Below are 27112 nucleotides of genomic sequence, written 5' to 3' on the forward strand. Positions count from 1 at the left end.
TGCTCTGTCCAGTGATATCCCTGGGCTCCAGTGCCCCACAGTCATTTTCCTCACCATTAAAAAAATTTTTTTTGGTGGCCACACTATGCAGCATGGCATGTGGAATCTTAGCTCCCTGATAGGAATTAACCCATGCCCCTTGTAGTGAAAGTTGCTCCGTCATGTCTGACTCTGTGACCCCATGGACTGTAGCCCGTCCGGCTACTCTGTCCATGGAATTCTCCAGGCAAGAATACTGGAGTGGGTTGCCTTTCCCTTCTCCAGGGGATCTTCCTGACTCAGGGATTGAATCCGGGTCTCCCGCTTTGCAGATAGGTTCAGCCACCAGGGAAGCAGTGGAAGTACAGAGTTCTAACTACTGGGCTGCCAGGGAATTCCTGGGCTGTGGTTATTTTCAATCAGAGGGCCATGACCTGGATGGAACAGCAGAGCCTAAGGAGGGGGCCAGCTGTGTCACTGGTACTGAGCCTGCGGTCATGGCCACAGGGACCATCCAGTGTGTCCAATAGGAAACTGAATAGACAAACAGTTTGTCTAGTCAGCTTCCAAGGGTGTCCCTGAGGATAGGAGAAAGGGCGGTGGGGGCGGCTGCAGGTGAAGTGGGGCAGAAAGGGGCCCCGGACACCTAGCTTTATCAGTTGGACTTGGCCGGCGGGCCTGCTCTGGTCTCACTGAGGACAGACACACCCCTGTGTGTGAGGAGTGGCAGGAGCCTAAAGAATCCGCCTGCAATGCAGGAGACCCTGGTTTGATCCCTGGGCTGGGAAGATTCCCCTGGAGAAGGGATAGGCTACCCACTCCAGTATTCTTGGGTTTCCCTTGTGGCTCAGCTGGTAAAGAATTCGCCTGCAGTGTGGGAGACCTGGGTTCGATCCCTGGGTTGGGAAGATCTCCTGGAGAAGGGAAAGGCTACCCACTCCAGTATTCTGGCCTGCCGAGGTCCCAAAGAGTCGGACACAACTGAGCGACTTTCACTTTCACTTTTCTGAACCCAGCTGAGCACTGATGACCATACAGGGGATCTGGCTTCTATCCCAAGTGGGTCAGTTTGCCAGCTTGGGGGCAAAAGTGCCAAGAGGCCAGCTTCTGGGTACAGAGCCACAGTTACTAGTATGTGACCCTCTCAACTCCTTAATGCACCTGAGCCTCAGCCCCTGTGAAAGAATGACCCCACCCTAAGAAGACACCAGGGATCCCCGGTGCTGTTGGCTCCAGGGAGAGGTGGAGGGAGCCGCAGGCCTGAGGCGGGGTGGGTGGGGGCCGGGTTTGAGGAAGCTGCAAGGATGGCCAGAAGCGGCCACATGTGGGCAGTGTATTGGGGCAAAAGGCCTGCCTAGACGGACCTCTCAACCATGACAGAAGCCACTTGATAAATCCTTCTAAGGTACAGATCCTGCACTTGTCTCGATCTGGAACTCAATGTGAGGAGTCTGAGAGACGGGCCTTACCGCTCTCAGTTTAGCCTTCTGACCTCAACCCCACGGTACTAAGCCAGGCTGGATGCTCTGCGTGGTCTGCTCCAGACAGCAGTCAGGCAAATGCGACAGAAAGGACAGCATGACGGCCAAGATGAGCAGACAGATATCTATTAAGTTTGTACTATGGTCACGTTAGTATGTAGAACAACCAGCCAAGAACCTAACTGCTCAACAGAACATAACGTGGAGTGGGCACTGCCCACAGAGTTCCAGACAGAGGCCCTGCCTGCCCTCAAACCCAATACATGTAAGACAAGCTTCTTTGAGCTGTTACCCCCTCTGTCCTGGGGACGGGGAGGACTGCATGATAGATTATGGGTTGTATGTTACAGGGGGAGCATGCTATGGGGGTGGAGTCGGGATTCAATCCCAGAAGTCCCCTCAGCTTTTGCCTTCCATGACCCAGGCCTCCTGAAGACTGGGCAGGAAGGAACAGGCCCAGGCAGGGGCCAGGCCAGCGGGGGACCCCGGGGGAACGTGACACCTCAGCCCAGTGAAATGCATGTGGCTCGGGAACCATTCAGCCAAGGCGGGAGGAGCCAGAGTGGGCACTGCTTCTGGGCTCACGGCCTTGCCTCCCACAAAGCGGGGCTCTGGTCCCTCTCTTCATGCTGTAGACTATACTTCTCTTGGATGGGGTGGCAGCACTGGGCCTGGCGAGGGTTAGCAGTACACCTGGAGCAGGGGTGCCCCTGAAGAGTCTGTGTCGGTGCCCTGGAAGGATGAGTCATGGCTGGCAGGGTATCCTAGGGGGGGAGGAAGGAGGAAACAGGGGCTCAGAGATGGGGAGGAGCTCATGCAAAGCACTCGGGCAGGGAACACCTGCTGAAAAGAAACAGAGGGGGACTTGAGCCTGGGTCAGGCTCATCCTGGCTGGGTGAGCCACTCAGCTTCTTCACCTCTCTCAACCCGTCTTGCTCCCTGTGAAGGGGAATGACCCTGTTTCCAGGGGCTTGTGAAAGCCAAGAAGATAGCAGTAGGGACCACACAGGGTGCCTTTTCAGCACCGGTGGGTGCCCGCCTCCCCTGCCCTCCACTTTCCTCTCTAGTGACTGGGGTTTCAATTCAGGCTCTGGGCACCTGCCCGCCTCCTGGCTCAGGGGCATCCCCCTGAATCTCTCCCAGCAGAATCTTTGAGCCAGCCTGCAGGATGGGGATAGGGTAAGAGGCTGCTCAGGCCTCTCCTCCCTTTCTGATCCCATCCTCACCCACCCCAGGAGGAAGCTGGGAGAGGGGCAGGTTGGGGGCCGCGAGGGCTGTCCCCTCTCCTCTCTGCACTCCTCATCACGTCAGGACCAAACCTGGGGCTCCATAGGGTCTCAGCTTCCTGGCAATGGCATCTGCGGTCGTCTCCTGGGAGATCTGCACCGTGAGTTCTAGGGAGGGAACACGAGGGGCAGTGGTCATTATCACGTCCTTTCAATCTTACTCCCAACATCGTGTGTGTGTGTGTGTGTGTTGGGTTAGAGAAACATCATATGTGTGTGTGTAGAGAAATGATGTTTAAAAAGTGACACAGAGGGTATGTGTGTCTGTCTGTCTGTACAATGGTGGATGGGGGGTTTGGTTAGGCCAGCACAGGTCAGAGGTCCAAATTTATATGGGTACCTGGGTCCTGTTAATCAGACTAGCTGGCTAGGCCTGGAAGCCCCTCTGGCAGGTAGCAGCAGGGGACAGAAGGAGCCTGTGAGGGAATGTAGAGAGCTGGAGAACCAGATGGAGAAAGAGCTGGGACCAGCTGAGGGGTGGATCCACAGTGGCCAAAGAGCCCAGTGTAACCCTCCCTGGCAAAAGCCTCTTCCACTCCGCCCCTCGGGCCGTGCACCCCACCTACCATCCTGGCTGAGCCCTGAGGCCACCATGGTCTCGTGGCCGCTGTCTGGGGGAGCCGCAGCTGGGGCAGCCGCCCGGCTTGAGCGCCCCTCTGCCGTCTGCGGGCGGGCGCGGCTCTTGCGGGTACTGATGCGAATGATGCCGCGCACCAGGCGGCCCTCAGCGTCCTGCTCATCCAGGTGGTAGTCCTGGGTGATGCTGCTGATAAGGTCCGAGATCTTACTGGTCTTCTCCAGGAACACAGTGTCTGAGGTGCATTTGGCCAGCTCGTCGATCTGGTGTACGCTGAACAGCTCTGTCAGCTTCTTGAAGATGAGCACGTCGATCTCTCGGCTGGACATGGAGCCACTGCCTATCTCAGGCAGGTCCAGGTCCGACTCGTGGAAGGAGTAGTACTCCTCAGAGCCCCGGGGACTGCTGGCGAGGGTGCTGGGCAGGCTGTGCCGCATGGGCGGGGGGTCAGCCAGTGGCTCCTTGCAGCAGGAGTCCGCGTCGGGGGCGGGGGAGGTGGTGCTGCGGTAGGGGTACACCGGGATGCCTTTGAGCTTGACGTCGGGGTAGCTGAAGCTGCTCCCCATGGCCGACTTGAGCCGCTGGCCATCCCGCCGGCTAGGAGGTGCACGGTCAGGGCTGGGGGGCACGCCGTTGTGCTCCTTGACCCAGTTGGCTTCGGCAGCCCCTTCAGGGGAGTCCCCCGAGGACAAGCAGGGGCTGCAGCCGCGTGCACAGGCCCCGCAGCGCTGGAGGCAGTCCCGGCAGCGGCGGAAGCAGAAGGCCGCCCGGCACCAGTCCCATACCCATGGTCGCCAGAGCAGGCAGCAGGCAGGGGGCTCGGGAGCCTGCTCGGCAGAGCCAGAGATAAACGTAAGGCTCTCGGGCCCGTGGTGCCCGGGGTCCTTGGGGTCTGGTCTGCGGGTGCGGCGGCTCGGTGGGGCCCGGGGTGGCTCATCGTAGGTCTCCAGGCATAGTTCTGTGGGCCGCTCCCAAGGTCCCAAGCGTGGGGGCCCGGATGATGGGCGGGGGTGTCCGGGGCGGGGCATGGCTCACTGCATGGTCTGCTGAAGCCAGACGCCTGTGAGGGAGAGGCCAGGAGGGAGACAGGGTCAGAGGTTGTGACACGTGCCTGCGCTGAGACCTGAGGAGCTTCCCACTTCTGGCTTCTGAGGTCTGTGATGTGGATGGGCCCAAGCATGGTCACGAATCCTGTCCCCTTGCTTCCCCAAACAGGAAATTCTCTCTGGGCTCTAACCTATATATAAAAATCTCCTGGGATTTCACACACATTGGGATGGCTACTATTAAAAACAGAAAATGACAAGCCCTGGAGAAGATATGGAGAGGGTGGAACCTTTGTGCATTGCTGGTGGGAATGCAGAGTGGCACAGCTGCTCTGAAAAACAGCATGGTACTTCCTTGGAAAGTTAAATATAAAATTATCATATAATCCAGCTGGGTTACACCCAAAAGGATGGAAAAACAGGCACTCAAGCAGATATTTGTATACCAGTGTTCTAGCAGCATTACTCACAATAGGCAGAGATGGAAACAACCCAGTGCCGATTGATGGATGAATGAATAAAAAAAAAAGAAGCTGTATACACACAATGGAATATTATTCAGCCCTGAAAAGGAATGAAATTCTGATGCATGCTATAACAAGGAACAACTGCTTCAAAATTGAGAAAAGAGTAAAACAAGACTGTATATTATCACCCTGCTTATTTAACTTATATGCAGAGTGTGTGTGCTCAATCACTCAGTTGTGTCTGACTCTTTACCACCCCTGTAGCCTGCCAGGCTCCTCTGTCCATAGAATTTTTCCAGCAAGAGTACTGGAGTGGGTTGCCATTGCCTCCTCCAGGGGATATTCTCGACCCAGGGATTGAATTGTCTCCTGCATCTCCTGCATTAGCAGGTGGATTCTTTACCATTACACCAGTAGAGTACATCATGCAAAATGCTGGGCTGGATGAATAACAAGCTGAAATCAAGACTGCTGGGAGAAATATCAACAAGCTCAGATATGCAGATGATACCATTCTAATGGCAGAAAGTGAAAAAGGACCGAAGAGCCTCTTGATGAAGGTGAAAGAGGAGAATGAAAAAGCTGGCTTAAAACTCAATACTCAAAACACTAAGATCATAGCATCCAGTCCCATCACTTCATGGCAAATAGAAGGGGAAAAAGTGGAAGCAGTGACAGATTACGGAGAAGGCAATGGCACCCCACTCCAGTACTCTTGCATGGAAAATCCCATGGACGGAGGAGCCTGGTGGACTACAGTCCATGGGGTCGCGAAGAGTTGGACACGACTGAGCGACTTCACTTTCACTTTTCACTTTCCTGCACTGGAGAAGGAAATGGCAACCCACTCCAGTGTTCTTGCCTGGAGAATCCCAGGGGCGGGGGAGCCTGGTGGGCTGCCGTCTATGGGATCGCACAGAGTCGGACACGACTGAAGCGACTTAGCAGCAGCAGCAGCAGTAGCAGTGACAGATTTCATTTTCTTGAACTCCAAAAGCACTGTGGACAGTGACTGCAGCCATGAAATTAAAAGTTCCTTGCTCCGTGGAAGGAAAGCTGTGGCAAACCTAGGCAGCATATTAAAAAGCAGAGACATCACTTTGCTGACAAAGGTCTGTACAGTCAAAGTTATGGTCTTTGCAGTAGTCATGTATGGATGTGAGAGTTGGACCATAAAGAAAGCTGAGGGCCAAAGAACTGATGCCTTCGAATTGTGGTGCTGGAGAAGACTCTTGAGAGTCCCTTGGACGGCAAGGAGATCAAACCAGTCAATGCTAAAGGATATCAGTCCTGAAAATTCATTGGAAGGACTGATGCTGAAGCTCCAATATTTTGGCCACCTGATGTGAAGAACCAACTCATTGGAAAAGACCCTAATGCTGAGAAAGACTGAAGGCAAAAGGAGAAAGGGGCTACAGAAAGTTAGATGGTTAGATAGCATCACCAACTCAGTGGACATGAATCTGAGCAAACTCTGGGAGATAGTGAAGGACAGGGGAGCCTGGAATACTGTAGTCCATAGGGTCACAAAGAGTCAGACATGACTTAGCAACTAAACAGCAAATAACGTAGATGAGCCTTGAGACATTGTGCTAGGTGAAATCAGCATGACACAAAAGGACAAACATTTTATGGTCCCACTTACAGGAAATATCCAGAATAGTAAAAAAGTATACTGGTGGTTGCTGGAGGCAGGGGGAGAGCGGGAAGTTAGTATATACTGGGCAGAGTTTCAGTTTGGGAAAATGAAAACGTTCTGGAGATGGACGGTGGTGATGATTATACAACAATGTAAATGTATTTAACGTCACATACAGGCCTGTAACATCAAAACCACTTAAAAATTAAAATGGCATATTTTATCTTAGATATATTTTACAAAGAGAAAGTTCCTGGGATCTCACTTTTGGGGTAACGGTCTCCCTGAGTTTCTTCCTACTGTTGGTAAGCCCACCAGCACGGAGTCTGAGGCTGCTCAACAAATGCCTTTCCATCTGACTTGCTACAGAACCTGATCCTCACCACTTTCCCTTTCTTCCCCTCCTCCTTCAGGTCAGACTTGGGAATCAACAGGTCCCCTGTCCATGTCTCAGTATGACTCAGACTGGCTCCCTATCAACATTTAACAGCAAGCACTGTTTTGCTGCCTTTGATTAGACAAGAAAGCAAGCCTCAAAATGCATCTTCTTTCCCGTTTTGACTTGGTTGCTAGCAAGCTCAGATTTCACTGAAACTGGCCCCGTGTTGGGCACAATAGAACCAAAAATGAGTGAACTATAAATGATGTTCCTGTAATTCACACATGTTTTGTAGGGAAAACAGATGCTTAAAAGCTGGAACACATAGGATATACGCAGTATTATGGGAGAAAATAACTCTGTCTGTGGGAACATTATGTCATGATGTATTTGGGAAGGTCCCTGATCACATTTCTGGCTCTAGGTGAGTGATCACACCAAGATTATCACGACCAAGATAATCACAATGGTGTGATCACTCACCTAGAGCCAGACATCCTGGAATGTGAAGCCAAGTGGGCCTTAGAAAGCATCACTTCGAACAAAGCTAGCGGAGGTGATGGAATTCCAGTTGAGCTATTTCAAATCCTGGAAGATGATGCTGTGAAAGTGCTGCACTCAATATGCCAGCAAATCTGGAAAACTCAGCAGTGGCCACAGGACTGGAAAAGGTCAGTTTTCATTCCAATCCCAAAGAAAGGCAATGCCAAAGAATGCTCAAACTACCACACAGTTGCACTCATCTCACACGCTAGTAAAGTAATGCTCAAAATTCTCCAAGCCAGGCTTCAGCAGTACGTGAACCATGAACTTCGTGATGTTGAAGCTGGTTTTCAAAAGGCAGAGGAACCAGAGATCAAATTGCCAACATCTGCTGGATCATGGAAAAAGCAAGAGAGTTCCAGAAAAACATCTATTTCTGCTTTATTGACTATGCCAAAGCCTTTGACTGTGTGGATCACAAAAACTATGGAAAATTCTGAAAGAGATGGGAATACCAGACCACCTGACCTGCCTCTTGAGAAACCTATATGCAGGTGAGGAAGCAACAGTTAGAACTGGACATGGAACAACAGACTGGTTCCAAATAGGAAAAGGAGTACGTCAAGGCTGTATATTGTCACCCTGCTTATTTAACTTCTATGCAGAGTACATCATGAGAAATGCTGGGCTGGAATCAAGATTGCTGGAAGAAATATCAATAACCTCAGATATGCAGATGATACCACCCTTATGGCAGAAAGTGAAGTGGAACTAAAAAGCCTCTTGAAAGTGAAAGTGGAGAGTGAAAAAGTTGGCTTAAAGCTCAACATTCAGAAAACTAAGACCATGGCATCTTATCCCATCACTTCATGGGAATTAGATGGGGTAACAGTGGAAACAGTGTCAGACTTTATTTTGGGGGGGCTCCAAAATCACTGCAGATGGTGACTGCAGCCATGAAATTAAAAGATGCTTACTCCTTGGAAGGAAAGTTATGACCAACCTAGATAGCATATTCAAAAGCAGAGACATTACTTTGTCGACTAAGGTCCGTCTAGTCAAGGCTATGGTTTTTCCAGTAGTCATGTATGGTTGTGAGAGTTGGACTGTGAAGAAAGCTGAGCGCCGAAGAATTGATACTTTTGAACTGTGGTGTTGGAGAAGACTCTTGAGAGTCTCTTGAGAGTCCCTTGAACTGCAAGGAGATCCAACCAGTCCATCCTAAAGGAGATCAGTCCTGGGTGCTCTTTGGAAGGACTGATGCTAAAGCTGAAACTCCAATATTCTGGCCACCTCACACGAAGAGTTGACCCATTGCAAAAGACTCTGATGCTGGGAGAGATTGGGGGCAGGAGGAGAAGGGGACGACAGAGGATGAGATGGTTGGATGGCATCACTGACTCGATGGACATGAGTCTGAGTGAACTCTGGGAGTTGGTGATGGACAGGGAGGCCTGGCGTGCTGCGATTCATGGGGTCGCAAAGAGTCAGACACGAGTGAGCGACTGAACTGAACTGAACTGATCACACGGAGGACTTCCCTGGTGGCTTAGACAGTAAAGCGTCCACCTACAATGTGGGAGACCCAGGTTCAATCCCTGGATCAGGAAGATCTGGAGAAAGAAATGGCAACCTACTCCAGTACTCTTGCCTGGAAAATCCCATGGATGGAGGAGCCTGGTAGGCTACAGTCCATGGGATTGCAAAGAGTTGGACATGACTGAGTGACTTCACGTTCTTTCTTTCTCTCTGATCACATGGAAGGGTTTGCTGGGCAGTAACTATCCTTGGCCTAGACTTTCTGAGACATTAATCTTTTACTAATGTCCTAGAACTGGTGATGTGAAGGGAACCTGGGACTGAATCTCAGGCTATCTGTATTCAAGTCCCAATTCTGGCTTTAACAGGTGATGTTTTTTGGGCAGATCGATGCTACCTCCCTACACACAGCTGCCATCATCTCTCACCCAGATACTATCAAGGCCCCCATTCTGGCCACCTCTATTCCCTTCTACTCACTGCAGCCAGTGACAATTTAAAAAGCAGCAACAATGACAAACAATCATGAATCTGGAGGAACTAAGCAGACACCACTTTAATCAAGTGATCAAAGTTAACATTATTAATAATGGGACAAACCGACAGGATGTGTCTCCTGTCGGTTAAAGGATACAGCATCGCTTATGGAGTATTCCTGCCAAAAATGTATAACCTGAATGTAGTCATGAAAAGACATCAGACAAGCCCAAATTAAGAGACATGATAAGTAAATGGAATGTGCAATCCTGGATTGAATCTTGGATTCAATCTAGATAATCGGTAAAATTTAAAACTAGACTGCATATTATTTAATACCATTATGTCAATGTTAAATCACCAATGTTAAATTCACTGTGAAATAAGACAGTGTTCTGATTCTTAGGCAGTGTACACTGAAGCATTTAGGGGTAAAGACGCATGGTGTCTGCAACCTAATCTCAAAGGGTTCCTCCCAAAAGGAAAGGTATGCGTAGACAGAGAAAGGGAGGGAATGTTAGGCGTGATGAATGTGGATGAGCAGGATACAGGAGTTCTTTATTCCTGCAACTCTTCAACCCGTTCCCCCAGCTCCACTCAGTGCTCCTTCTCCAAGGACTCTCCAGAACCTCAAGTCAGATGGGAGCCCCTCCCCCCCAACAGCATTCTGCTTGGCTCTGAGTCAGCTGAGTTGGCCTTGAACCCATTGTTTGAAGATAAGCCTATATGACCCAAGGGGACAGGGACTGTGTCTGACTCCTTTCCGCATCAGTGTCCAGAACAGGGTTGGCACAGTAAGTACTTCAGGAGACTGATACATTCTGCATGACCTCTGGGTAGAACCAAGTCCATTAGGTAGAAAAAGAAAGGGCTTGGGCTCCAGGCTGACCGGAGTAGGGGAAACAGCAGTCTGGTGACAGTAAGGTGAAGTCCCCCTCCAAAGGTTCCCAAACTGAAACTGTAATAGGTGGCTTGAAAGTCTCTCACAGTCCAGAGAGGCAAGTGGTTAAAAACCCTCTGCCTTGGTTTGAGCAATGCTGGGGTGGGTATGGATTTATTCATTCACTCAACTAATGAATATTTACTGAGAGCCTACTGTATGGCAGACACTTCTAAATTCTGTGGATGAAGTGGTAAAACAGACAAAATTTCCAAACCTCAGGAGTTTGATTCTAGTGAAAGAGTTAATTATTGTAGCTTACCTTGTTCTCAATGCTTAAATGTACTCAACCAATTAATTCTCAGAACCCTATTTGTAGGTATTATTGTTGTCATTATACTGAGGCTAAAGAGAGGTTAAATAAATTGTCAAAGCCACACATCTGTTTGAACGCAAGTGGCCCACTTCAATTCATATGCCACCCCATCTATTATTTGAGAGGAAAGGGGCAGTCAAAGTGGTCAGCTGCCAATTCCATGGATGAACCTGTGCCCAAGGAGTGCTTGCATGGGGACAGCCTTGAGTCTTGGGCTTAGCCCTTGGATCAAGAGGGTAGGCATATCTACCCTGTTTGAACTACACTGAGCTCTGGGGTACCCAGGATTTGTAAGAACAAGAGGTTTCTATTCATGGTTTCGGTTACTGTCTTTTCCTCTACCTCCAAGGTTTTAGGAGTTGTCAGAGCTAGTAGAAGTGATGGAATTCCAGCTGAGCTATTTCAAATCCTAAAAGATGCTGCTGTGAAAGTGCTGCACTTGGTATGGCAACAAATTTGGAAAACTCAGCAGAGGCCATGGGACTGGAAAAGGTCAGTTTTCATTTGAATCCCAAAGAAGGACAATGCCAAAGAATGTTCAAACTTCTGCACAATTGCACTCATTTCACATGCTAGCAAGGTAAAGCTCAAAATCCTTAGGCTAGGCTTCAACAATATATGAACTGAGAACTTCCAGATGTACAAGCTGGTCTTGGAAAAGGCAGAGGAACAAGAGATCAAATTGCCAACATCCATTGGATCATAAAAAAAGCAAGGGAATTCCAGAAAAGCATCTACTTATCCTTCATTGACTATGCTAAAACCTTTGACTGTGTGGATCACAACAAACTGTGGAAAATTCTTAAAGAGATGGGGATACCAGACTACCTTACCTGTCTCCTGAGAAATCTGTATGCAGGTCAAGAAACAACAGTTAGAACTGGACATGGAACAACAAACTGGTTCCAAACTGGGAAAGGAGATCGTCAAGGATGTATATTGTCACCCTGCTTATTTAACTTAGATGCAGAGTACATCATGTGAAATACTAGGCTGGATAAAGTTCAAGCTGGAATCAAGACTGCAGAGAGAAATGTCAATAATCTCAGATATGTAGATGACACACCACTGGTATGGAAGAAAGCAGAGGAACAAAAGAGCCTCTTGATGAAGGTGAAAGAGGAGAGTGAAAAATTTGGCTTAAAAGTCAACATTCTTCAGACCCATGAATTCCCTGGCAGTCTAGTAGTTAAGACTTCACCTTCCAGTACAGGGGGTGTGGGTCGCATCCCTGGTCAGGGAGCTAAGATCCCTCATGCCTCAAGAAACCAAACCATACAACATAAACAATATTGTAACAAATTCAATAAAGACCAAAAAAAAAAAAAAACCACTCAACATTCACGAAACTAAGATCACGGCATTTGGTCCTATCACTTCATAGCAAATAGATGGGGGGAAAAATGGAAACAGTGACAGACTCTATTTTCCTGGTCTCCAAAATCACTGTGGACAGTGACCACAGCCATGAAATTAAAAGACGCTTGCTTCTTGGAAGGAAAGCTACGACAAACCTAGACTGCATATTAAAAAGCAGAGACATCACTTTGCCAACAAAGGTCCGTATAGTCAACACTATGGTTTTTCCACTAGTCATGTATGGATGTGAGAGTTGGACCATAAAGAAGGCTGATCGCTGAACAATCGATGCTTTTGAGTTATGGTGTTGGAGAAGACTCTTGAGAATCCCTTGGACAGCAAGATCAAACCAATCAATCCTATGGGAAATCAACCTTGAATATTCACTGGAAGGACTGATGGTGAAACTGAAGCTCCAGTACTTTGGCCATCTGATTTGAAGAGCCAACTCAGTGGAAAACACTCTGATGCTGGGAAAGATTGAAGGGAGAAGGGGACGACAGAGGGTGAGATGGTTGGATGGCATCGCCGACTCAATGGACATGGGTTTGAGCAAGCTCCAGGAGATCATGAAGGACAGGGGAGCCTGGCGTGATGCAGTCCATGGGATTGCAAAGAGTTGGCCATGACTGAGCGACTGAACAGCACCACCACCATTCATCAAATTCATCCAACAAATATTTACTGAGCACCTACCATGTGCCCAAGGCTGGGCTAAATGGGCCAGAAACAGGCTCTAGCTCAAGAGGATTTCTGCTTTCTTTAAGTGCTCATAATTGCCCTGTAAGTATTATATCTCCACTTTATAGATCAGGACTCTGAAGCTTAGAGAGGTGAAGTGACTTGCCCAGAGACCAGGCAGGGGATGGAGCTGGATTTGTACTGTGGTCTCTCAGACTCTGGAGCCCCTGTAGTTTGTTCTATACCACACATCTAGAAGGGAGGGTGGGATGGAGGAAAGGGGACAAGACCTGGGGTAAGGACAGTGCCTGGCTTCAGTTTCCCACTTCTTTCTAGACCCTGAACCCTCCTGAAGTCAATCTCAGGCCGTTTCGTCCTGGCTCTATTTCCCCCTTGCTGCTTTCGCCCCCACCTCCAAAATCCTAGGAACATCAGTCTATTGCTTCAGTAGGAGTTCCTGCTGTGCCTGGGGTAAGGCTTCTGGCCTCAGTTTTCTCATCTTTACCAAGGGGAGAGAAGAATACCTTCAGGGGCCACCTTCAGGTTTAAATGAGATATTGCGTTCAGGGGCCTTAGAGTTTGTGCCTGGCACCTGGGAGGGGTTGGGTCTCTGGGCACCTCCAGGCACTGCAGGGATCGTCCTCAGGGTCAGAAGCCCCCAGACCCTGGCACGCCCTCCCCAAACTTCTACCTGGGGCTCTCCCACTCCCCCTTAATCCTTGAGAACACACACATCGGAGGTCTCTCTCTCTCTGTTCCATCCCCTTCCTCCGAAGGTGACCAGGAGAGGCCCGGCCGCACCAGCCCAGCTTCGTCTGGCACACCCAACCGGCCGAGAGGGTCTCCCCAACCCTGCTCACCAAAACAACCGTCGACTCGCGTGCCCGGGCATCCGTGCACCCTTGATCTCCGGCCCCAAAGTCTCAGCCCCCGACTCCCGCCCCCTCGGGCACCTAGTCCTGGGGGCAAGGGAGAACCAGATCCCGGCTGTGCCGCTCGGGCTAGCACAGCCCCTACACCAGCGGTGCCCTCGGGGCAAGCACCACACTCTCAGGCTGCAGGGGCCCTCCGCCCGCGGGAGGATCCAGCCTATAGACAGGGCCCCTCGGGGTGTGCATGGCCCCCGCTCCCCGCCCGCCCCCGCCTCCCCAGCAAGCACGGCTCCCACCTCAAGCCAGCGCCACCCTAAGGGCGAACCCGGCCCCCTCACCCCCCAGTCCGCCCGCCCAGCCGAGGCGCCCGCTCAGGCCGCTCCCTGGCCGGGCCCGGCCCGCGCACCCCGGAAGTGGGAGGGTGGCCCCGGAGGAACCGGCCCCGGGACCCTCGCCCGCCCGGCCGTAGCCTCGGGAGGGGGTCTTCCCACACTGGGGCCGCCCTGATTCGCGCCCCCTCGGGCCCGCGCGGGGCTTACCTGTCCCGCCAGGTGAGCCGCCTCCAGCTCAGCCCCTCCCCCCGCCCCCCCTCGCTGCTCACCTGGGGCGCAGGTGAGCGTCTCGCGGGAGCGCTGCACGGGCCGCCGCTGGGGACACACTTCCTGCCTCCGCGAAGCGTCTCCGCCGCGCACCTGGGCCGAGGCCCCGCCCCGGGAGCTGGGCCGGCAAGTTGGCCGGGCTCTGGCGCTCGACCTGCGGTCTCGGAGAGCAGCGCTCGGCCTACTCCGGTTAAATGAGGCCTGGAGGGCACCGTGGACAGACGCTGGGCTCAGTCTTCTTTTCTGTTAAATGGGCAGATGGGCCTAGCAGTCTCTAGCGCCTGCCAGGCCTTAAAGGCTCAGCCCAAAGGGCATGTCTCCAAAGACGCCTTCCTTTTGGCCTGCGTGCTAACTCGCTTCAGTGTCCAACTCTGCAACCCAGTGTACTGTAGCCCCGCCAGGCTCATCTGAAAATGGGATTCTCCAGGCAAGAATACTGGAGTGGTTTGCCATGCCCTTTTTCAGGGGATCTTCCCAACCCAGGAATCGAACCCACGTCTTTTATGTCTCCTGCATTGGCATGCGTGTTCTTTACCACTCTGGCCACCTGGGAAGCCTCCTCTTTTACAACTATGCCCGTCTGGTTTTCTGTTATATAGAGCAGTTCTCTGCAGTCCTTATCAAAATATTCAGCACACTATTCTCTTCTGTCTCCTCCTTTAGCCTCTGACTAGGGTATAGTCCTGTTCCCCAATGTTCTGGGTGTCCAGAGCAGGACCGGATACATAGTAGATGCTGAGCAGATATTAGGGGCTTCCCTTGTGGCTCAACTGGTAAAGAATCTGCCCTCAGTGCTGGAGATCTGTGCTCTATCCCTGGGTTGGGAAGATCCCCTGGAGAAGGGAAAGGCTACCTACTCCAGTATTCTGGCCTGGAGAATTCCATGGACAGTCCATGGGGTTGCAAAAGAGTTGGACATAACTGAGTGACTTACACTTTCAGCAGATATTCTCTGCTGAGTGAACCGCTGGGCTCTGATGTCTCCTTTTGTCCTGAGGGGGCCTGGTTCACCTGTTCTGATCAGTTCACTTTCTCTGTTCCAGGAAATCTGCAGAGGAAGACAAGGGCCTCTGCTTGGGGGCCTAGGAGCAGGATGGAAGAGCAGGCTGGGCTGTGCAGTCATGAAATACATCCCAGATAAGCAGAAGTGGCCAAAATGGGCCATGATCACTGCATCCCACGGGGTCTCTGTAAGAGGCAATGTCATTGGGCAGCAGATGTCAGGGGTCGGATTATTCTAGGTTCCTACTCCTCTTAATACCAACTTCATAGCAACAATAGCAGCAGTGAACAAGTGACTTTTAGGGAGCATCTCCAGGATCCATGCTTAACCCTTTACTTGCATAGTATTATTTAATCCTTCCACCTGAGAATAACACCTCAGGTGTTATCATTTTCATTTTACAAGTGAGGAAACTGAGGCTTAGGAGGGGGAAATTATTTGCTCAGGCATTTGACCCAAATGGTGTAACTTTGGGCAAGACTTCCTTCTCCAAACCTCATCTGTGGAAATAATAGTAGCTCTCTCCAACTGGGAGAATTTCAAAAGGGTACAGATGCAAAGTGAGATAAAGGATATGGGAAGAGACCACTGAGGTAGGATGAGTAAGTGGAATTCAGTACCACTGAGCCCCTTCCTCTCCAGACACACCAAAGATACACAACCTCCTAATCCCAGATGGAGATACTGCCAATTAGGAGAGAACCCTTTGTCTGCCCGCTTTGGTTTGCCAAGTCCTCCTCTTCCCCAGCCAGGGGGGACACTCCTTGGAAGCATGGTGACTGGGGGTGGTTTCCTTCCCTGTCTCACCTCTCAGGGCACCGTGGTCTATTCTGTAGGTGCCCTGCCATGTGCAGAGAGTAGTTGCTCAATTTCCACCACAGACCCTCCATGAGAGTCCTTCTCAGTATATCTTGTCCACATTCTCACCTGGGGCAAGTGGCCACTGTAACTTCATTTGGGCCTCAGAAAGTGAGTCATATCGTGTACAGTTGAACATCTGTGTACCATAAGACCCAATAAGTGTATTTCTGGGATACAGCCACGAGAATTTCACATATATACCAAGAGACATGTACAAGAACGGCGGCAGAAACATTGTTCACAGCTACCTCAAACCAAAAACATCCAAATGCTGTTGATAGGAGATAAAGAAATGTGAAATAATCATATAGCAGTAGAAAATGAATGGAAGATAGCAGTATGGCTAGATCACAGTGATATAATACTGAGTGAAAAAACTGCAAGTCAGAGAAGAGTGCGTGTGGAATGGTATCCTTTTCATAAAGTTCAAATACAACTGCAAGTACTATATTTAGGCATAATATTGAGTTGAACCATGTTGCATAGCTATTTTTTGACCAGTTTTAAAAAATTAGTTGATTGATTAATTTTTGGCTCTGCTGGAGCTTTATTGCTACCCGGGCTTTCTCCAGCTGCAGAGAGCAGGGGCTATTCTCTAGCTGTGGTGTTTACCCTTCTCCTTGTGGTGGCTTCTACTGTTGCAGAACACAGGCTCCAGAACCCTGTTGTGGTGCATGGGCTTAGCTGCCCCCTGGCATATGGGATCTTCCTGGATCGAGGACTGAACTCATGTCCCCTGCATTGCAAGGCGAATTCTTAACCACTGGACCGCCGGGGAAGCCCCTTTTGATCTAAAAAAAAATATATATATATATATATAATTCATAAGGTTAAGCCCATGGACAGAGGAGCCTGGTAGGCTACAGTCCTTGGGGTGACAAAGAGTTGAACACGACTGAGTAACTTTCACTTTCAGCCTAATTTATGTGTGGAAAAAAAAATTTTTTTTAAAAAGCAAGATAATGAGGAACACAAAATTCAGAATAATGATTATCTGGGGGTGGGGTAGTGGAGGGATCAGAAATGACAGGGACCCTGGAGAAGGAAATGGCAATCCCCTCTTGTGTTCTTGCCTGGGAAATCCCATGGACAGAGAAGCCTGGCGGGCCACAATCCATGGCATCGCAAAACAGCTGGACGCCATCTAGCAACTAAACAATACTGCATGTTGCTCTTATTTCTATGCATGATGAAATAAATATTTACTTGACTAAATAAAGTCTTGGGGAAAAAAAAAGAAATGATAGGGAAATCCATAAGCAGACTTCACTTTTAGTGGTATTCTGATTCTTGGGTTGGACTCTAGGGCTTTCATTTTTATCATAAATGAATGAGTACATGAAAAAATAGCAATTTATGCTGTAACTAAATGATTAAGGACATTGTTACTTGTCAAGATTTCTTTCTTTTTTAAAAAACAATTTTTAGCCACACCCCAGGTAGCACATGGGACCTTACTTCCTCAATCAGGGATCAAACCCATGCCTCCTGAATTGGAAGGCAGTCTTAACCACTGGACTACCAGGGAAGTCCCTTGCCAAGATTTCAAGGTACCAAAAAATCTAAGAGTCTAGAATCTTATTCAGTTTTCCCCCATTTGTTTATTCATTCAAAGATTAAGGTATAATTTACATACAGTGAAATTTATCCATTTTAGTGTACAGCTCTGTGAATTTTGAAAAATGCATACATCGGCATAACCACCACCACAATCAAAATTTAGATCAGTTTCATCACCACCACCCCCCGCAAATTTCCCTAAACTTTTCTGCAAGCTGTTCCTCCCCGCATCTCAGCCCTTGGCAACCACTGATCTTTTTTCTGTCTCCATAGTTTTGCTTTCTCCAGAACATGTTTAGTGAATGTGCACTGCAAAATTCTGATTCTGTCGTACCTAAAACACGGCAGATTAATAAGCAGCAACATGAAGATTGAAGCAGCTCAGAACTACCTTCTCTGCCTAGAAAGGGAAAAAGCAGGGAGGGAAGGAAGGAAAATACAATCTCTGAACCTCTGGCCGCATTCTCTGATGTGTGAGGGGATCCTTTCTCTGGAGGTCCTGCCTTTCACCAGCTGTGTGGCCCTGGAGAAGCCACTTCCCTTCTCCTCATCTGTAAAATGGAGATGATAACATTTCTTCCTCTAGTGTGTTTTGTGGAGTACTTTGCAAAAAGCACAAGTTAGCTGGCATTCTAATCATGTGTGTGTATGTGTTCAGTTGCGTCCAATTCTTTGCAACCCCGTGGACTAAAGCCTACCAGGCCCCTCTGTCCATGGAATTTTCCATTCCAGGAAAATTCTTACCTGGGATTTTCCAGGCAAGCAAGAATACTAGAGTGGGTTGCCATTTCCTCTTCCAGGGAATCTTCCTGACCCAGGGATCAAACCTGTGTCTCTTGCGTCTCTGCACTGGCAGGCTGGTTCTTTACTACTGCGCCACCTGGGAAGCATGGCCACACCGAAACCTCTCTCATCCTCTGCCCTTCTCCCTCCCACACTCAAACACACAGGGCCCTGTTCCCAAGGGCCCATTCCCCTGCCGCAGTGCATACTGAAAAACTTTGTCAAAAACTGATGACATTATCGATATTAATATATACCCCCCAAATTGAAACCAGGGACTCAAATCGGTACTTATACACCAGTATTCATTGCAGCACTATTCACAAGAGCAGAAACGTGGAAAACTCAAGTGTCTATCAACAGATGAATGGATAAACAAAATATGGTATATATGCACAATGGAGTGTTATTTAGCCATGAAAGGAATGACATTTTTGTGATACATGCTACAACATAGATGAACCTTGAAGACATCATGCTAAGTAAAACAAGCCAGACACAGAAGAACAAATATTGTGATTCCACTTATATTCAGAACAAACAAATTCACAGAGACAGGGATTAGAGGTTTCCAGGGGCTGGAGAGAGGGAGGAGTTGGGAGTTACTGCTTAATGGGTACAGAGTTTCTATTTGGAATGATGAAAAATTTTGGAACTAGATAATGGTGATGGTTGCACAATAGTGTGAATGTAAATAATGGTGCTGAACTGTAACTTACAAATAGATAAAATGGCAAATTTTCTGTGTGTGTGTGTATATATATATACCACAATTTAAAAATCATATATATATATATAAACCACAATTTAAAAACCCTCAAGCTGATGACATTCTTTGAAAACAAAACAAGTCACCGTACAGGTCCAGCATTCAACATAACAAAGGAGAGAGAAGTCTATTGGAATGAAATTTCCAGATAATAACCCACTTCTGCTGTGCAGTTTACAAAGCAAACACTTAAATTTGATCCTTACAGAAGTACTAGACATAACCGTGGTCATATTCATTTTGCAGATGGGGGAACCGAGGCACATCAAGGACCCAAGGCCATATTGTCACTAAATAGTGGAGCTAGGTAGGAATCCAGTCCTTTTGGCTCAAATGGCAACCCACTCCAGTACTCTTGCCTGAAAAATTCCACGGACAGAGGAGCCTGGTGGGCTAGAGTCCATGGACTCGCCGAGTCAGACACGACTGAGCGACTTCACTTTCTCTTCTTTTCTTGCACAGTTTCTTACTGTGCCATTCTTCTGGCCCTTGAAGCTGTGTTCGGGCTTCTTTCTGTGCCTTTCTCACCACCTGCTGCTGCTGCTGCAAGTCGTGTCAGTCGTGTCCGACCCTGTGCGACCCCATAGACAGCAGCCCACCAGGCTCCCCTGTCCCTGGGATTCTCCAGGCAAGAACACTGGAGTGGGTTGCCATTGCCTTCTCCAATGCATGAAAGTGAAAGTTAAAGTGAAGTCGCTCAGTCGTGTCCGACTCTTCGCGACGGCATGGACTGCAGCCCACCAGGCTCCTCCATCCATGAGATTTTCCAGGCAAGAGTACTGGAGTGGGTTGCCATTGCTTTCTCTCTAACCACCTGAGCTCAGTTTTTCCTCTTGGCCACAACAGGAGACCGTTGTTCTGATTCCGCTTCCACATTTTTGCTCTGTTCTGATTGATGTTTATTTTTCGGGTCCGCTTCCTCGGCCGCCATTTTGTCCCTGGGATGGAGACTGAATGAGGAGGAGAGGGAGGTGTTGAGGACGGCTGGGGTTCTGGCTTGTGCTGCTGGGATGGATGGAGATGACTGGGCAGGGCAGGTTTGGGGTATGAAAGTGTAAACTTGGTATTGTCTCTCTCCTTAGTCGCTAAGTCGTGTCCGACTCTTGCGACCCCTTGGACAGTAGCCTGCCAGGCCCCTCTGTCCACGGGATTCTCCAGGCAAGAATACTGGATCAGTTGAGTTTAAGGATTTGTGAGACAACCAAGAAATGTCACGATTGTATATATGGATGACGTTCAGAATGATATTTAGAAGCTCTAAGACCTGCAGCTCTGGGGGTGGGGAGAAGCAGTGGTTCAGAGGAGTGTGGGCCATGGACTGTGGGTCCGTGGTATCTGCGGCTTGCCTCTGGTGTGCTTCTCCCATGGAGGGCACTAGAGGGCAGCACTCAACAGCAGAAATTGCCAGAACTTGAGTCACTGCTGCTGCTGCTGTTAAGTCGCTTCAGTCGTGTCCCACTCTGTGTGACCCCATAGAGGGCAGCCCACCAGGCTCCCCCGTCCCTGGGATTCTCCAGGCAAGAACACTGGAATAGGTTGCCATTTCCTTCTCCAAGGCATGAAAGTGAAGTCGCTCAGTCGTGTCCGACTCTTCGCGACCCCATGGAATGCAGCCTACCAGGCTCCTCTGCCCATGGGATTTTCCAGGCAAGAGTACTGGAGTGGGTTGCCATTGCCTTCTCCGAGTCACAGGATCCATCTGTTAATCAAATGAAGTCCCAAATGCACCCCTGTTGAGCAGCACCAAGAATTTATTTCTCTGAACCTCTGCCTTTCTCATCCTAAAATGGGATTAACATGATGTAGGATAGAGCAGTGGTTCAGAGTTTGAACTCTGGAGCGAGAGAGCCTGAATTTATGCCCCAACTCTGCCACTTACTAGCTGTGTGACTTTGGCCAAGTTACAGAACTTCTTTGTGCTTCGGACGTGCCTTGTTCATAAAGTTAAATTAGTAATAGTTTCATACGGTGATCACTACAGGGGCTGGCACATGGTAGTTAGATGGTGGATATTTTATTTTAAACTCTTCTTCTTGCCCCTTCTCTACCTCCCCTGCCATTATGAGGCCAGGGCTCTTAGAGGCCAGATCACTGCCTCTGAGAATAAGCAGAACAAATTGCTATGACTACTATGATCGCCTACTATGTCTTAGATATATTATGAGCCTTGTTGCCATATAATCCTCACAGTAACTCAGTGACTAGATCCCAAATCCTTATTTTGTAGCTAAGAAAACAGAGGTTCAGAGATTTAAGACTCTTGCCCAAAGTCACGCAACTAGTAAGGGGCAAAGCCCGGAACTGAGCCCAAGTTCTTCCTATTCAGAGCCTGAGCTCTTTGCAGTGGCTCCTCTGGGTACCACTGAAACTCGGCCCCAGAGGATGCCCCAGGCTGCAGCAGAATGGGGGAATCCTCCTGCTGTAATCAGCTCTAATCCTATTCACCGTACTTCTCTTTCCCAGATATAATTTCCTGGAATTCTGAATGTAGTAAATGGGATGGAACCACCTGAAAGGGAACCCTGTGGGCACAGAATGGTGGAGGATGAGCAGAACTGGAACATGGAAGTTGAGGCTATCTTGGATCCAACCAGTCCATCCTAAAGGAAATCAGTCCTGAATACTCATTGGAAGGACTGATGCTGAAGATGAAACTCCAATACTTTGGCCACATGATGCGAAGAACTGACTCATTTGAAAAGACCTTTATGCTGGGAAAGAAGGCAGGAGGAGAAGGGGACGACAGAAGATGAGAGGGTTGGATGGCATCACTGACACAATGGATATGAGTTTGAGTAAACTTGGGGTGTTGGCGATGGACAGGGGAGCCTGGCATGCTGCAGTCCATAGGGTCGTAAACAGTCGGACACGACTGAGCGACTGAACTGAACTGGTTCTTCTGATTGGTCAGGTCTAGCTGTATTGGTCAGACAATGGGCCAATGATCATTCAGAGCTGCCTATCCCCTTTCCTTCATTGGCTAAAGGATGGTGTTTCCTGGAGGCTGGAGAGAACCAGGGGAGTCCCAGAGTTACCCTGGAGAATGGTGGACGGATAAGCTGGGATCCAGGCTGGGCTAATAATGAAGTTGAGGTGTACTAGGAGCTCCGGAATTCTAAGGAGCTGCGCTGTATGGATTCTGGAACTGTAGACTGGGCTGTTGAAAGAGAGACCCCAGGGGGTCTGACACAGGGGCAATTACTGGGGCTCCCTGACTTTAGCTTGTATGACGCCCAGTTTAGGCCTGGAGGGAGCTGCAGCCTGAGAAACCATCCTGTACTGGTTGAGGCAGGTTCTGAATTTGGTTCCAAGTTATAGTAGTGATATTTTCTGCAGAATCTTCATGCTGCAGGAAACTTGATCCAATTCCTTCAGTTTACTGATGAGGAAATAAGGCCCCTGAGGAGAATGGCTTTAGCTGAGGTCACATAGTGAAGAAGCAGTGGGCCCTGGAGGAGGTGGTGTCAGGATAGGCTTGGTTCAAATTCTGCCTTTATGGTGAACTGGGAAAGTGACTCAGCCTTTCTGGGCTTTAGATTCCACATCAGTAAATTCTATTCATTCAGCTTTCTCCTGCCTAAAGTCCACCTTACCCCTCGTACTCTTCCTTACTCTCTTATACACACACACACACACACACACACACACACACACACTCACAGCAGCTTGGACACACATGTCTGATGCTAAGTCTCCTGGTCACTTGCAGGGGACAATAGGCAGCTCTGACCCCTGAACAAACACCCCCACTTTCTGCCCCCCATGCCCCTCCCCCCAGCCAGCCTCATACTCCATGGGATGCCTTCCCAAAAGGCTGTCTGAGCCCCTCTGATGGCCTTGACCTCCTCTGCTTCTTTCCCTGTCCCTAGACTGGAGCTCCCAGAGAGAAAAATCTAGTCCAATTCATCTTTCTGAGTCCTCAGCACTCAGCCCAGGGCAGGGTCCAAAGGTTATGGCTGGGAGTGTTTGTGGAAGGAGTCAGTGAAAGAAGCCCCTCCAACCCCTCTCCTTTTTAGAAGCCCATGTCCTTCACCTTCCCAAACCACTGATGTGGCAGAAAGAGCCCTGGAGGGGAGACTCACACAAACCTAGGGTGAAAACTCATCCCAGACTCTCCCTAATTGTGTGTACTTGGGAAATGACCTCACTTCTCCAAGCCTCAGTCCTCTCTTCTGTAAATAGCCCTTTAGGGGAGGGGGCATGTAAGCTGAGAACTGGAAGACTTAGATGGAAAGACCTAGAGGAAGAGTCTTCTGGGCAGAGTAAAGAACTGATGCGAAGGCCCCAAGATGGAGATAAGCCTGGCGTGTTCAAGAAACAGAAAGGAAACCAGCGTGGCTGGAGCACACTGAGCAAGGGGTGACTGGAGGTGGTGGTGGAGATGTGCAGGCCCTGGGCTGCACAGGGCCTCAAGGAGTCTGGGGTTTATTTTATTAATTATGTATGGCTATGCCGGCTCTTGGTTGCTGTGTGTGGGCTTTCTCTAGTTGCGGCAGGTGGTGGCTACTCTTCAGCGGTGGTGCATGGGCTTCTCCTTGTGGTGGCTTCTCTTGTTGGAGAGCGTGGGCTTTAGGGTGCGTGAACTCAGAAGTTGTGGCACATGGGCTTAGTCGCACCCTGCCCTGCATGTGGAATCTTCCCGGACCAAGAATAGAACCCGGGTCCCCTGCAGGTGGACTTCTAACCACTAGACCACCAGAGAATTCCTGGGTCTTTCTTTTAATCTAAGTGATGTAGGAGGTCCCTGGAAGGTCTTAAGCAGGTGGGTGACTGATCTGACTAATACCCTCGAAGTTTCATTCTCGCCCCTGTGTGATGAGTGCAGGAGAGTAAGAGTGGAGGCAGGGAGTCCAGTGAGGAGGCTTTGGGAATAATCCAGGTGAGGGGGGAAGGTGGCCTGGACTAGAGTGGTGCCTGGGAATGAGAGGAGAAGTGCTCAGATACATGATGTATTCTGGAAGTGGACCCCACAAGACTGGATATGCAAGACGTGGGCAGAGAGGACTCGGGGTCGGCCCATGATTTCAGTTATCGTTTGCTGAGAAATGATCATTGTTTAGTTGCTAAGTCGTGTCTGACTCTTGCAACTCCATGGACTGTAGCCTACCAGGCTCCTCTGTCCGTGGGATTTCCCAGACAAGAATACTGGAGTGGGTTGCCATTTCCTTCTCTAGGGGATCTTCTTGACCCAGGGATCGAACCTGAGTCTCCTGCATTGGCAGATTCTTTACCTCTGAGCCACCTGGGAAGCCCTTGCTGAGAAACAAACCACCCCAAAACTTAGTGGCCTAAAATGATATATTATTTCTAGAAATTCTGTGGTTCAGCTGGCATCAGTTGGCCAGTTCTGCTGGTTTTGCCTGGTGTCACTCATGGGGCTGCATTCACCTGGGAGCAGTGGGGCCTGGATTATCTCGATGGTGTCCCCTCTCCCTGGGCCTCTCTCCACCTGGCCTCTCATCTCGTTCAGAAGTCTCGATGCAGAGCCTCGTGAGTACACGCCTCAGGATGGCCCATAGTATGGATCCACTGGCAAAGAACATCTTTAAAGAAGTTTTAGTAGGTGAACACGTGGCCATTTTCCAGAGTATATTTTTTGTTTAAAAAGATGAACACAAGTCAAGATTTCGAGCAAGAAATCCCCCTTCATCTTGGAAGTTTATTACAAATCCATTGAACACTGTGGAATATAATCAGAAAGCAAGATCAAAAAAGTGGCTAAACAGAGAAAGTTAGGAATTTGACTATCGGTCAAGGTTTGCTCTATTTCATAGTATTAGGTGAGATCAAAATTCCAGAGTTGACATGGATGAATTTTAGAATATTTAAGGTTAAATGTAAATTCTGATTAAGCCAGAGGTTTTGTTCTTTGGACTTAACTGAAGAAGTTGATGGAAATTTTGTTTACTATGTCATAAATAGAGTTTTGTTTACTATTCAATATAAAGTGGTTCTCCTTAAGGAAAAAAAAAATCTCCCCTATAATTCTGAATATATAAACCTTTCAAAATACATGTGCTAAATATATGGTAGGACCTTGTTTATCTGATTTTTCCCTCCTCTGGTAATCATGGGTTTGCTTTTTATGTCCATGAGTCTGTTTCTGTTTCATAAATAAGTTCATTAATGTTTATTATAACTGACACATTTAAAATCCTATCATCTAAAAATATATTAACTAGAAATATTACTTTTACCCATTTTCACTTTACCTGAAGCAATATTCAAACTCTACATCAATGTCTCCAGTACTACTAGAGCCACTTTGGAATAAAATTCTTTCATAAAATTAGAGGGGAAAAAAAAGACTAAAAAAAAGAAGTCTAGCTGACCTTCACAGCGAAGCAGCGGACTTCCAAGAGGACAGGGCCCACTGCTCAAGTGCTTATTGAACCTTTGCTTGCTTCACACTTCTTGACATCCCACTGGAGAGAGCAAGTCATATAGCCAAGGCCAGAGTCAGCACGGAAGAGATGCACGGGGCATGGATGTCTGGAGGCCTGCTTCATTGGAGGCTGCCAGCGTAACAGTTCAGCACAAACCCCTGGGTCTGTGGTCTGAGGATATGGGTGAAATTCAAGGGTAGAAGGCAGAGAGCAGGGTTTGCTGGAAGTGGTGGGGTGGTGGTACAGTGTCCTGCTCCTGGATTTTCCAAGTGAGCCACTGAGGAGGCTCGGGAGAACCGGCAGCAGTGAACACTCAAAGTCCCTGGCAAGTATGGTGAGGGAGGGTAGGAGGCAGTAATCAAGGCAGAGGTCCTGGGAAGTCTCCAGGACCTCATTCCCTCATTTGGCAGCCTCACTGAGCCCCTCTGTGCCTGGTCCTGGTCTGACTGCTGCAGAACACAGAGAGGAAGAAGACTCGGTGTGTGACCTTGGGGACCCAAAGGGCTTGAGGAAGACAGACCGTACCCACAGGTTCCAACCCAGTGTGCGAGATGGCAGCTTAGTGCTGCAGTGGAAAGTTGTCCAGGGCCTTTGGGGGGCCCCAGGGGAGGAGTACTTGGGAGTAAATAGACAAGAGGGTGGAGCTGGAACAAGTAGAGGTCAGCCAGGGTCCCAGCCCGGGCCTTGTAGCTGCCTTCCAGCCCTGACAGTGCAAAGATGAAAGCAGCTCCACCAGCAGGTGCTGGGAAGACCAGCTGCAGACATTATTCTTCCCATTGTATGGATGAGCAAACTGAAAGTCAGGGTGGGTAGGCTGTTCAAGCCAGATCCAGCTCGTCACATCCTGGGCTTCTTTCCACCCTCTTCAGTTCTTGCTGAAATCTTAAGGACGGTGGAGGAGGGGAGGGCTCTCTCTCTCCCTTGCAGGGATGTGCCTTGGGGCTGGCCTGAGAGCTGCTGTGGATGGAACGCCCCTCCCTGGATCCTGGTTCTGTATCGCCTCCCCTAAGGAAGGCCGAGCCCTGTGAGGAGACATTAAGGGGGGTGGTGACGCGGATGCGGGTTGGCCAGATCCAGACTTGAAGCCCCCAGTCTGAGCCGTCTGGCCCTCAGGGCTTTCCTGTGGAGTCCCACTCTCAGAGGCCCCTGTCTAAGGGATGAAAGATGGAGGGGAATTGTGGGGACAACAGAGGATGAGATGGTTGGATGGCATCACCGACTCAATGGACATGAGTTTGAGCAAGCTCCGGGAGTTGGTGATGGACAGGGAAGCCTGGAGTGCTGTAGTCCATGGGGTCGCAAAGAATCGAACACAACTGAGCTGAACTGACTGAGTTGTGTGGAGGCCAGAGGTCAGGGCCAGGGGAGAGAGCTTGGGGTACTTCTGACTAGGGCTGGGCTGTTGTTGTTTAATCGCTAAATCATGTCTGACTCTTGGCGAGCCCATGGACTTGTAGCCCAACCAGGCTCCATGATCCATGGGATTTCCCGGGCGAGAATACTGGAGTGGGTTTCTATTTCCTTCTCTAGGGCGTCTTCCCGACCCAGGGATCGAACTCGGGTCTGCTGCATTGCAGGCAGACTCTTTGTGGTCTGAGCCACCAGGGCAATCCTAGGGCTGGGCTGGGTT

At 49.4% G+C, this 27112-nt stretch overlaps 1 protein-coding gene across 2 annotated transcripts; it reads right to left on the bottom strand.

The window, feature by feature from the left end:
- On the bottom strand, positions 1571 to 14154 carry KDF1 (keratinocyte differentiation factor 1). Of its 2 annotated transcripts, none has more exons than XM_018056595.1 (4): positions 14061 to 14124; positions 3313 to 4383; positions 2780 to 2854; positions 1571 to 2224 (listed from the first exon to the last, which is right to left on the bottom strand). In XM_018056595.1, exons 2-4 carry the CDS (start codon positions 4349 to 4351, stop codon positions 2142 to 2144), a joined length of 1197 nt encoding a protein of 398 aa, XP_017912084.1. In that variant the 5' UTR covers positions 4352 to 4383; positions 14061 to 14124; the 3' UTR covers positions 1571 to 2141. The 2 variants fall into 2 exon arrangements, with proteins under 2 accessions (XP_017912084.1, XP_017912092.1); XM_018056603.1 differs by having other exon boundaries at positions 1574 to 2224; positions 14123 to 14154.

Source organism: Capra hircus, chromosome 2 (genome assembly GCF_001704415.2).
Source record: "Capra hircus breed San Clemente chromosome 2, ASM170441v1, whole genome shotgun sequence".
Classification (NCBI taxonomy): domain Eukaryota; kingdom Metazoa; phylum Chordata; class Mammalia; order Artiodactyla; family Bovidae; genus Capra; species Capra hircus.

Bases quoted from the DNA above. Each gene is read 5' to 3' on its own strand.
- KDF1 (XM_018056595.1), bottom strand. From the start codon at position 4,351: ATGCCCCGCCCCGGACACCCCCGCCCATCATCCGGGCCCCCACGCTTG. The intron at 2,855-3,312 runs GTAGGTGGGGTG...TTCCCTCCCTAG, and splicing joins CTCAGGGCTCAGCCAGGATG to AACTCACGGTGCAGATCTCC. The intron at 2,225-2,779 runs GTTTGGTCCTGA...CTCCCCCCCTAG, and splicing joins GAGACCCTATGGAGCCCCAG to GATACCCTGCCAGCCATGAC.